Source organism: Octopus sinensis, linkage group LG23 (assembly GCF_006345805.1).
Source record: "Octopus sinensis linkage group LG23, ASM634580v1, whole genome shotgun sequence".
NCBI lineage: Eukaryota > Metazoa > Mollusca > Cephalopoda > Octopoda > Octopodidae > Octopus > Octopus sinensis.
The window spans coordinates 15,832,822-15,845,525 of NC_043019.1; the positions used below are offsets into that span (position 1 = coordinate 15,832,822).

Sequence of the window (12,704 nt, forward strand, 5' to 3'; positions counted from 1 at the left end):
ACGATGATGTTATTTTATGAAATTCTTCATTATTTTAAAAACTATTTAGAAGACTGATCGTATGCCTACAGCAATACAGTAACACAAGAGGTAGAAGTTAAATGGTGATAGTCTCCCTTCTTTGTTTTTAGGTCATCTCCTCTGCAGAGATAATTGCAGCTAATTAAAGCTTTTCCATTCAGTATATTACATATGTGAGGCTCTGTCTTGCCTTTTTACTTGTTTCATCACTGGATTGCAGTCACACAAAGGCACTGCTTTGAAGGTTGAGTCTAACAACCAGTACTTACTCGATTGTCTTGGTAGTTATTCTCTTTGGTTGAACTGTTAGATTATGGGAACACAAAACAAACCAACGCCAGAGTGACATTATCTAATGTGTCTTTTTCTGAAGTGATATAGCCGAGATTTGAGATCTGACTGCTATTACTAGCAAGGAGAGCAACTATATAGAGGGTCATGATCCATTTATATATATATATATATATATATATATATATATATATATATATATATTGTTTTTTACTGGTTTCAGCCACTGGACAGCAGAAATGCTGCAACTCTGCCTTGAAGAGTTTAGTGGAACAAATTCATCATAGTACACATTTTTAAGTCACGTACTTATTCAAATGATTTTTTTTTTGCCAAACTGCTAAGTTATGGGAATGTAAACAAATACTGGTTGTCAAGAAGCAATGGCAGGGACATACACACACACAAACAACAGGCTTCTACACAGTTTCTGCCTACCAAATTTACTCACAAGGCATTGGTCAGCCCAGGGATATAGTAGAAGAATCTTGACCAAAGGGCCACACAGTCGGACTGAACCCGAGGTAAGGCTGCAAATTGAGTTTCTTAACCACACGGCGAGGTTTGTAATTCTCACCAGGTATATAGGTGAATAAGATGCTTTAGTGATGTTGCTTTGCCTAGATGACCCTAAGAAGGTAGGAAGGTAGGTAGGTAGGTAGTTTGTCTAATTTCACTGTTAGATACTTGGGTACTGCAACAGACGTTTAAACAATGATAAACCCACAGCATGTAACTATGCCACCACCCACACATGCATGTGGTTGGTGATTGTCAAATGGGCGAATCCAAAGGAAGCACGAGAGTGCCCCTTCTGAAAATCAGGCAACAGGAAATGAGTGTCTTTATAGTCAGGTTTAGGTTAATAAACAAGATAGTCGTTAATTAGTCTACTGGCCCCAACCAAATGTCATCTTGGAGCACTGGCATCAAAAGAATTACTTTGGTCGGAAGAAACTGAGAAATCTCTCTTTACAATTCAAACAATGCTCAATATCAATGTATAAACATTGTTAAGACAGTTCTGGTAGTATATTCTGAGAAAAAGCATCTCTTGCAAATTAACTATATTAAAAACACAATAAATATGGGAGATATTGATTCATCCCAGCAGCAGCCATTGAAAGGTTGCTGACCACTAATGGGATGAATTTCCATCTCTCAGATATGTATTGCTTTTAACACAGCTAGTCCATAAGAGATTGCTTTCTCATAAGACAAATACTGCAGCACTTGTCCAAAGAAAACATCTCTTATCGACTTGCTTTGTAACTGGCCTCTTATCTATTCTTTCAATAAAAGAGCTTATGTTTGAAACGTTAAAGACATCTTCCAATTTTCCTGAGCATCATACCTTATTTGATTTTTTTACCTCATCTTTGTAGGGTTTTTTTTTTTTGTACCAAGTATGCTATATGCTACATATACATATGTATGATGGGGTGCTGAAAAGTTCTTGGCTTTGAGGGTATCGCAAAAGGCCTGGTTGGAGGCCCAACCTTCCGAGTTCTTGTACAGGGCTTAGAAAAACTGAAGGACCGTTGCAATATGTGTGTGAATCTGAGACGGGAATATGTTGAATAAAATCATGATTAATTGATCCTCCTGTATTTTCATTAATCCAGAGTCAGGTACTTTTCAGCACCCCCTCATATACACATCATACACATGGATGTGTGTGTGTGTGTGTGTGTTTGTATCTTCTAGTCTTGACATCACCGTAAATGACTAACACAGAACAAAGCCACTAGCATCATTACATGTGAAGGAAACAGCACCTGTTTCAGTCTTCAGGAACATTTTTACACAGAAAAAGGTATCTTTTCTTAATTCGGTAGTCTGAGTAAAAATTTAGTCAAATAATAGATTCTTATTACTTGCTATGCAAAATTTGACGATAGAGTTAGAGAAAGACTCTGGGAGGGAATTTAATTTACACATGGACAAAAAGATAGGAGCATTTGACACGTGGATTTTTTGAAGGTTGCGCATGATAAGCAGGCTAAGTGCCCAAAGACACATTGTCAAGAATCGAGTCCACAAAGTAGTTATATCTTAAACAAACAATGTGCCATGAGCCACTGGCCAAGACTGTCCTGTTGACAGGAAGAAAGCAAAAAGCTGCTGAAGATGTTTGTGGCGTGACAACATAATGGAATGGAATGGAAACAAGAACTTGGCTGATTGTATGCATGCAGCTCAACACAGAGGGAGAATCTTGGCAAGCTGACTCTTGGACACAGAGAAGGTTGATGGCTGAAGACTATTGTCAGGAATGTGATATAAAGGAAACTTACAGACCCATGGTTTGGCGATATGACTCTGTAATAAAAATTTTTTCTCGTCTTGTCATAGAATCCTTGAGATCCTTGTTCCCATTGTGCATAAGATCATAACACTCCCTGCTCTACTGAATGGGATGCTAGCCCATCACAGGTTTAACTCCCCAGTTGTTACTGAAACTCATTTACAGCTGAGTGGACTGGACCAACATGAAATAAAGTGTTTTGCTCAAAAAACCCAACGCACTACCCAGTCTGGGAATTGAAACCCTGATCTTATGATCGCAAACACAACACCCTAACCAAATAGGCCATGTGCATTCATGTAGAACACAGTAATTCTTTGTTAATGTTACAAGATAACAACAGAAGGCCAAACATATTGGCAGAGAGAGAGAGAGATGTATAAAGAATTATACAAACAGGAAATATTGAATGATTAATAACAATAATAATGAGACAGGTGAGAATCAGATGATGGAAGAATATAATGGTGATATCGTTGTAATACAGGTGTACCAAAATGCATCAATGGTAGAAAGTTTAGGAAAAAAAAAGAAGAGAAAAACATGGTTGAATGAATGATAAGGGTGAAAGAGGAGGTGGAAATTGCAACTACTAAACTATGTACAAATATATAAAGCCATAAATGATAGAAAAATAATTTGATGAAATTTTTATTTAACAATAAAACTCAAATATCACAACAAACTGTTTTGTAACTTAAAAACATGTAAATGATTTATATTATATTTAATGATAAATAAATTACTTACATATCTGCATTAATGCAAAATATCTTTCAAAATAATAGAATATAAATTATTTACATGTCTTTAAGTCGGGAAAACAATTTGTCATGATATTTGAATTTTCTTATTGTCATATAACACTTCCTCAAACTATTTCTCTCTCATTTATGACTTTATACACACCTTAACATGGTCTCTCTTGTACTATATATTCTAAGTTTTGTAGAATGATACATTAAGGAGCTTCTTTTATGAGTAGCACTGTATTACTTGAATCCATACACCTATGTCAAAATTGCATTGATTCTTATGATCTAGACCAGTAGCTCTCAACCATTCTTGTTACTTGTAGATTCCTTAGATTACCATTTTAGTCTCGTGAAACTACATAGCCATTTGATGTTTAAAAATTAGTTTTACAGATACTTCTTTCAAAATTCCTATTCTGTTTTTCACACGTACACGTGTATGTAGGTTTGCAGTAACACTCTCTAAGACATTGTGTTGAACTATATGAAACATCAGAGAAAGAAACCTTGTTGCTATTTGCAATAATCACAACTAAAGCAACATTTTTTTCATGAACCCTAAAAATACTACTGTGGATTCCCAATTTACTATTTTGCTTGCAAGGACCCTGGTTGAGAACTACTGATCTGGACTCTACTGAAGATTTTTGGGCCATCATATGTTTCTAGACCACCAGATTTTGCTGGGTACTCATACCACCCCCGACTTTGCAGGTGATTCTTGGGGCCTCAGATTTAACCTTTTTAATAACAATCTGCCTGAAATTGCCCCTGGTTCTATGATAACTTCCTGTTTTCAGGGGATCCAAATTAAAAACTTTCTTCAAAATGCAATGTTCATTCGTTCTGTACACCAGGTAAACAATTCTTTCCAATTTTGGAACAAAGTTAGCTATTATAGGAGAAGGGCAAGACAATTACATTGACTTGGTGCTCAAAATGGTACATAATTTACTCACCCAGAAAAGATGAAAGGCAAAGTCAACCATGGCAAAATTTGAGCACAGAACATAAAGAGAGGGAAGAAATGGTGTTAAACATCCTCTCTATCCAGCTAACAATTCTGCTAGCTTAATAAAGACAAGTGATAATTTAGTAAAATACTATTTACTAAATTCTTCACATTTTCAAAATTAACTGAAACAAAGGCAGTGTATTTCAACAGAAATATAACAACAATAGTGTTAATACAAGCCCTTTAGGACCTTAAATTGCGACAGAAGTGCAAATACAAACATTAGAAAAAAAAAAAAGATAAACCCCCAGCTGTAAGTAAAAAATAAATTGATATGCTGCTTTTGCTTTTCCTGTCCCAGCTGAAAGGATGAGGTGTGAAATGTGAAAAATGAAATGTGAAACATAAGTTGTGAAATGGTAAGATTCCAAAAAACAGAATGCAATAAAAATGGTAAAACAATGACACTGGATGGTTGATATTTGAGGGACTTCGTCAACAAGAAGGTAGGACATGAAACGATGAACAAATGTGAACATGAGATTTTGGGTACATGTAGAGAGAGGGTGACTTCTACAGCTCCAACAGTTGATCTCATATATATATATATATATGAAAATGACTCCAGATTCTGAAACAACTTAGAATGATGTCAATGAAAATTTATTTTTATGAACTATGAGGTTTGTAGAATGAAGGACAAGTGTGTAGGATGATATTATGTGTGAAGGACGGGTATATAAAAATGATGATAATATTTCTTGTTTTGGCACAAAGCCAGCAATTTTGAGAGGATGGAGAGGCGACTACATCAGCCCTGAAAGGATGAAAAGCAAAGCCAACCTTGACAGTATTTGAACTCAATGTAAAGAGCCAGAAGAAATGCCACTGAGCATTCTGTCCACACTCTAATGATTCTGCCAGCTTGCTATCTTCATATACACACACACATATAGAGAGAAAGAGAGAGGGAAAGAGAAAGAAGGAGAGAGATAAATGTATCCAAGTTTTAGGAAATGACAAATGAGTTTTTGATGAAAATATGGCAAAGAAAGACAAAAAAAATCTGTGAAAAATGAAAGAAAAAAAAAGCTATTTAACAGTCATTATGGATTATATACATATCCCCAAGAACACCACTGGTACTGTGTTATAAATCCACCTTTGACCATTCTTTGTCCTGTATTACCAACCTGTCCAGATACTATCCTTTGTCCCATAGTGCCAGTCTGAGACCACCCATCTCCAAGGCAACCCATATTAATTATAATATTCATAATTTAATTTAAAAGCTTCATTAAAACTCTAGTATTTACATAAATAATTTAAAAAGATGGGATACATCATTAAGTAAAAATACTATCATCACAGTTTTATATAAGAACATAACCACCATCAAGTTTCCAGAGGTTTTTGATCTCATGTTCTGTAATGACTGCTTGATTATGATACCTACTAAACACTGACTCAAGACATCAATAACACTGCTGTAGCTTACTAAATGCTTCTGAATTCCTAATTATTTTGATGAGTTGAATCACAAAGGACAAGCTATTTGGTTTAATTAGATTATTTTTTCTAAAACACCTGAAGACTCGGACTGATAAACAAAATATGAAAGGTAGCTTTGTTGTCAGAGATTTGGTCACAAAAGGGTTAAAATAAATGTGCCAGTGAACCAGTGGATAAGAGATTAATTAATTATAAACAGTAATTAAAACAATACCACAATTAATTAAGTGTAGGGAGTCAAATGGAAAAGAGAAAAATTAATTGAAAAATTAAAAACAAGAAAGAAAAAAAATCAAGCCACAACTGGGCCAGACAACTTAATGAAGTTTCACAGATATCAATAACCAATCAATAGTCTATTTTTTGTCTTCTTCATTAATTACTAATTTGTCATAAAATAATTAGATTTTTTTTTACCTGGTCTCTTCAAATTCAAGGTCCTGGTGATAACCCAAGGCCAGTCGGAGTCGTACAGTGTTGGAAAGCCTGCATTGGTACCAGCTAACAGTCGAATATGGTAGACAGTGTCTGGCATAAGATCTGAAAAATGCAGAGTAGGGAGGGTCACACATGGAGTAGATAGTTTGTCTAACCCACCCACCACTTCCTCATGATCATCATTGGGTGTAATTACTAAGTGACAGGAAAGCTTCCTCCTGGTTACTCAATGTGGTAGAAATAGCAACAAAATCTCTGTTGATCATACCCTACAGTCTCAAAGAAAATAAGAACCCATTGTTGTTGTTTTAATGTCCACTTTTCTGTGGTTGCATGGCTCAGCTGGAATTTGCTGAGGCAGACTTTTTATGGCTGGGTGCCTTTCTTGTCACCAACCCATAGCTATTTCCAAATAAGACAGGATTTTCCCATAGCTAGACACACATTTACAGAACACGGAGAATGAACAACACTGCTTGTATGATGGTGATACTCATTTACAGCTATAATGCAGTGTCAAGAAAAGGTGACACAAACACACAGGGATTCATTCAGTTTCTGTCAATGAAATCCACTTATGAGGTTTTTGGTTGGCCTGGAGCTACAGTAGAATACAATTGCCCATGGTGCTACGAAGTGGGGCTGAACTCAAAACCTTGTGGCCAAGAAGCAAACTCCTTAACCACACATCCATGTCTATGCCTAAAAGAAGGGGGATGTATTAAATACATCTTAAGATTAAGTGGTCATAGCTGGAATGTCTTCAATCATAGGCCTGCAGGATCAGAGCTGACCCAGGGCTATAAAGTAACAGCAATAACAGTAATTAACTTCAAAGATAAAATACATGAGATCTTCCTAATGAGTCATTATGGGAAGAAAGAGTTGCTTGTTGCTGAAGTTTGGTCCCAAACCAGCTCCTGATCCCCATCCAACTGACACTCTCTCGGATACGACGACGAGCCTTCCAGATGATCTGATCAATGCAACAGCCTGCTCATGAAATTAACGCGCAAATGGCTGAGTACTTCACAGACACACATACCCTTAATGTAGTCCTCAGGGAGATTTAGCATGACACAAAATATGGCAAGGCACAGTTTGAATTAAAGGCACAACTTATTTTTGCCAGCTGAATGAACTGGAACATGAAATATCACAGCAGGTGTTGAGAGAGAGAGAGAGAGAGAGAGAGAGAGAGAGAGAGAGAGAGAGAGAGAGAGACAGACAGACAGACAGAGACAGAGGACCAATAACAACAATGCATACCAGTAATTAGATATTCCCTGACTGCTGGTTTCTTGAACTTTTCCATATTGGTTCTGTTGTGGGCCTTGTAGTAAACCCTGTATTGGGTGATCACACCACGACGGTACTCCCTTGGTATTTCACCCCACTTGATCTTAATGCTGGTTGGTGTTTTACCAAGTATATCTACTTGTGGAGCAATTAAAGGCGCTGAAGAGAGAGAGAAAGAAAAACAGATATATATGGATAGTCATTACATCACATCATACTGGAGGCTGGAAGTTGTCACATATTGTATTTTGCAGCATGGAAGACTTTTTTCTTTTAACACTTTAGCATTCAGATTATTCTGTCAAATGTACTGCTTATTTATTCACATTATTTTGAATAAATCTTATAGCTTTGAGATTTCACTGATGTAATTGTTTGGTTTTAGGACATTGTAGGGTAGGTGTGAGAGGCCAGAATCTGCCTATTAGAATATAAAAGTGGTAGAAATATTTTGGCTGGATATGGCCAGTTTAAATACTAAAAGGTTAAAGAAAATACCCGTGGTTTTCAATGGGATGATTAGTAGTAGCAGTCGTAACCAATGGTGGATATTGTACGATGGCCATAGTGTACGACAAATAACTGAAGGAGATTAAAAGCACAAAGCATAACATTGTGAACTATAATAATCCTTTCTACTACCGGAATTTTGCGCTAGTCAAAAGGCAAAGTCGATCTTGGTGGAATTTGAACTAAGAACGTGAACAGATGAAATGTCGCAAGGCATTTTGTTCAGTATGCCAACGCTTCTGTGTACTATAATATTACCAGCAGTGAACCACCAGGCAGGTAGCCATTGTCTGGTGGTTCTACTCCATGACAGAGGATAACAACACTCTGCTAATTTGTCCACACAATTTTGTCTGAAAAACAGATCTTAGCATGTGCTTGCCAGGCACTGCCTGATTGTACAGACAGGATTTCAGTAAGTGTCTTGCTTCTGCATTGAATAAGGAACCATTCACATCATTTAGCTATTATTTGTGTGCACGTCATGTGTAACATGTCAGGTCACACAATACATCTTGATAAAACACATGGTGCTTAGCCATGCTCAGGAATTTTTCTGATTAGATTCTGGACTAATGGTACAACTTTTATCTTTTGTTTCAGTCATTAGAATGCGGCCATGCTGGAACACCACCACGGAGAATTTTTAGTCGAATGAATCGACAGCAGTACTTTTTTTTGTTTTTTTTTGTTAAAAAAGACTGGTACTTATTCTATCAATCACTTTTTACCCAACTGCTAAGTTACAGACATAAACACACAAACACGGGCTTCTTTCAGTTTCTGTCTGCAAAAGAAGACACATGCCCAAGGTGTCATACATGGGACTGAACCCGGTAGCATGTGCTTGGGTAAAACTTTGAAAAACGTTCCTATTGTTTTTTTTCTATTACTAGTCTCAATCCTGCAGTGCTTTTCACACAACCTGTGTGCATGTGTGTATAAACATGCACACAGGTTGTGTGAAACAGGTACTGCTAGACCAAATATTCTCTTCATTTTGTACCCTAACCTTTAACAGAGAACGGGAGGAAAGCTTACAAAAATGATTAACAGACCAATTATTTGAAGTTGTACTTACTGGCATCAGGAGTGAACTGAGACACACTGTTGGAATGGCCACTGGCACCAAAATGGTTGTATGCAGTGACATAACAGCTGTAGTTGGTAAAGGGCTCCAGGTCCTTCAATATTAGGAAGGTTTTCTCGACAAGCTTATCTTCTCCTGGTTCTGTATGAAGAAATCATTGATATAAATTTCTTGGTAGAGTACACACACATAAATACATACACACATGTAAATATACACATACATGTACACATATACACACATATATACGTAATCTGCTCACAGGAAACACCAATTTTTGTAACTACAAGTCAGATATTTGATTATACTGTATTAAATTACAAATAAAATTTTAAAGTAATAATTTCAAACACTAATCTACAACAACACAAATAAATAAAAAAGAAGAAGCAGAATACAAACTTGATTTTCTTGAACAATGGACAGAATATGTCTTGATGGGACAGCATGGTTTGGCTATAGGTGGCTGCCAGCTTATGTTTAAGGCATTCATTGTGACTGTATGGAGGGTTACATTGCGTGGAGGATTTGGTGCTTTCACTGATATTGATGATGATGGGGTGCAAGAAAAAAAGAGAACGAGAGAAAATATACATTAATACATGTTCAAAAGTTTCATAATAATAATAATAGCAATAGGGATGGGATGCTCAACCCGAAGAAAATTCTAACTGGGTCACTACCTGCAAGGTCATGTCCTATTTTAACTTGATATGAGGTCACTATGTCACACACTTATGGTTGTGATGCATGTGCCTGGTGTACCCTTATCAGACAGGTGATCATGATGAGAGTATATTGGGCTTCCTATATTTGTACCCAAGGCATGTACACATGCAGTCACTTTGACGGCCTGTGCTGCTCTCTTACTCAATGAAGGTGATGATCCTTTCTACTATAGGTACAAGCCCTGAAATTTGAGTGCTAGTCGATTACATCGACCCCATTGTTCAACCGATACTTATTTTATCGACCCCAATAGGATGAAAGGCAAAGTCAAGCCTGGCAGAATTTGAACCCAGAATATAAGGACAGGTGAAATGATAAGCATTTTGCCAGGTGTGCTTATGATCCTGCCAGCTCGCTGCCTTTAAAAAAAAACGTCTTAAATTTTGGCAAAGGCCAGCAATTTTTAAGGGAGTGAGTGGTCACATCACCTCCAGTGTTCAACTGGTACCAGCGGCTAAGCATATTGTCTGGCATGCCAACAGTTCTGTAAGCTTGCCTTAATAATAATACTCATATTTACCATCAACCACCTCTTCACTCTTGTTCAACATTCAAAACATATACAACCTATGTGCCTAAATATCTCTCTCTCATTCGGGCAACATTTACCCACCATCTTTCTTGAATATGTTATTTGAGGTATAGTGTTATATGCAGATGCCCTTTTTGGCATTGCAGCAAGCCGCCTGGATGATTTGCTGACAGGAAAAACTGACAGCACCAACTGACACCTTTACATGCATGCATACATGTATGCACACTTACACACAATAGTCTTTTTTCAGGTTCCCCTTCAATCAAATCAAATGCACTGATGAGGGGCTTTATTGGCATAGAGCAATAGTAGAAGACACTCACCCAAAGTGCTGGAGAATGTGATTGAAACCCACCAAAACAAGGCCACTGGGAAGCAAACACACACACACACACACATTATAATAGTTTTCAAATGGCCCCACAAACAAAGCAGAGAAAACTGAACACATTATGTAGAGTATATTTACTATGACATAGTGATTAAAAATGACTATTGGTCTGTACCTTCCAAAAGCAAACATCAGATAGATTTTACACAGGATTTTATATAGCTTATTAACCCTTTCAACATTATGATTACAGCCTCAGGCTGAACAAAGCCATGCAAGTGAATCTGGTAGGTACAAAATGTCCATGTGTAGATGGGTGAGTGAATGTGCTCATGCCCTGAGAGACATGGGAAAAAATCAATTTGTCAAGTGTAAAGGGGAAAGCAATATTTACCATTGACTTCAATCTTTAGCCTGGCTAACCCTGAAGCATAACCAACAGAATTCTCAGCAAAACATTGGTAATAGCCGGAATCGGTCTCTTGACTTTGAATAATTCTTAGCAGAGATATTCCATCTTTCTTCGGCTGTTAACAGATGAGAAAATAAGAGTTATTTTTAGTTACAGACACATACTAAGTCACTGACAAATATACACACAACAAATGCCTTCTGTGGCCACAAAGACTTTTGGCCTTTCCAATCAAGCAAGATTTTTATAAAATAGCTAAATCTCCAAAAGCCAAAACGTTCATTGGGAGAAAAATGAAAAATACTTACTATAATTGAGATTCTGCTGCCCACCTTTATCTTCTTTCCATTGAATAGCCAGGTGAGTGTCGGAAATGGTACAGCATCGTAACGACAGATGAAGTCGACAACGTGAGCTTGGGGATAAGCTCTGTGGGGTAGTTCGTTGAGAATTTCAGGTTCAACTGGATAGAAAGAAATATTTGTTTCAAGAAACCGTTAGGTAGGTAGATGTCAGAGTATACACACAGTTTAATCAGCAAACACAGAGGTGATATACTTAACATAGTTAACATGGACACATTTGACAGAGAACCAGCTGGAATGCAAGACTTGTGAGTAGGGGTCACAAGTCTGGCATGGGTCTATCCAAATAGAACCTACTAAGATTAATTGTGCTGTGAGTCTAGATGGATAGAATTGGCCAGGGCTATGTAAGAACTCAATGGCACTTGATCTGCTAGAAATAGCAACCAAATTATCTTTAAATGATAGTGTACTGCTTTGATAAGAGGGTGGTGTGGTATGCATTGTATAATGTAGTTCTAAATTTAGAATGCCCAAAAGCAGGGATAGTCATAGTTGGAACACCTTTAATTACAGGGTGTCCTTAGAACTGATGTGGGGTTAATCAACATTGCAGATAGAGAGATAAGCAACCAGACAGAGAAAGACAGACCATACACAGCCAAAGAGACACACACAGTTCAGACACATAGACATAGACATACACAGAGAGAGATAAACGTATGTTATCATCGTTATTGGTGAAGCAACAAAATAGTGAATATCTAAGATGAAGAAATGTAATCAGTGCTACCCACCTTGTACGTCCAATGAGATGATGGCTAAGATTATTGTACCAGATGATGCTGAACAAATATAATTGCCACTGTCCTTCCTCTCCAGGTGACTCAGCTGTAGGCTCCCACCAACGAGGATTTTCATGTTTTTTTCCTGGATTTTCTTCCCATCTATAAAACAGGAAGTAGAAAGAGAAGGAAGGTTACATGATGATGATGTTATCGAGGTTGTGATGACATTTGATCATAAGAAACAAAGAAAGAAATGGAAAGAAAGAGATAAAGGAAGACGGAAAGAGAGAGAGAGAGAGAGAAATAGGGGGAGAGAGAGAGAGAGAGAGAGAGAGAGAGAGAGAGAGAGAGAGAGAGAGAGAGAGAGAGAGAAGAGAGAGAGAGAGAATGAAGAGAATGAAAGGAAATAGAGAAAAGTAGTAATG

General features: G+C 37.2%; 1 protein-coding gene across 3 annotated transcripts in view; it reads right to left on the reverse strand.

The window, feature by feature from the left end:
- The window catches only part of LOC115223482 (protogenin-like), a 160,036-nt gene that overhangs the window by 38,157 nt on the left and 109,175 nt on the right, over positions 1 to 12,704 (reverse strand). For all 3 annotated transcript variants that reach the window (XM_029794084.2, XM_029794083.2, XM_029794085.2), the window contains exons 6-12: positions 12,289 to 12,438; positions 11,495 to 11,649; positions 11,169 to 11,301; positions 9,582 to 9,719; positions 9,171 to 9,320; positions 7,550 to 7,738; positions 6,260 to 6,382 (exon numbers count right to left, since the gene is read on the reverse strand). In XM_029794084.2, the coding sequence (XP_029649944.1) occupies positions 6,260 to 6,382; positions 7,550 to 7,738; positions 9,171 to 9,320; positions 9,582 to 9,719; positions 11,169 to 11,301; positions 11,495 to 11,649; positions 12,289 to 12,438 (1,038 nt within the window). The remainder of the gene's footprint in view (positions 1 to 6,259; positions 6,383 to 7,549; positions 7,739 to 9,170; positions 9,321 to 9,581; positions 9,720 to 11,168; positions 11,302 to 11,494; positions 11,650 to 12,288; positions 12,439 to 12,704) is intronic.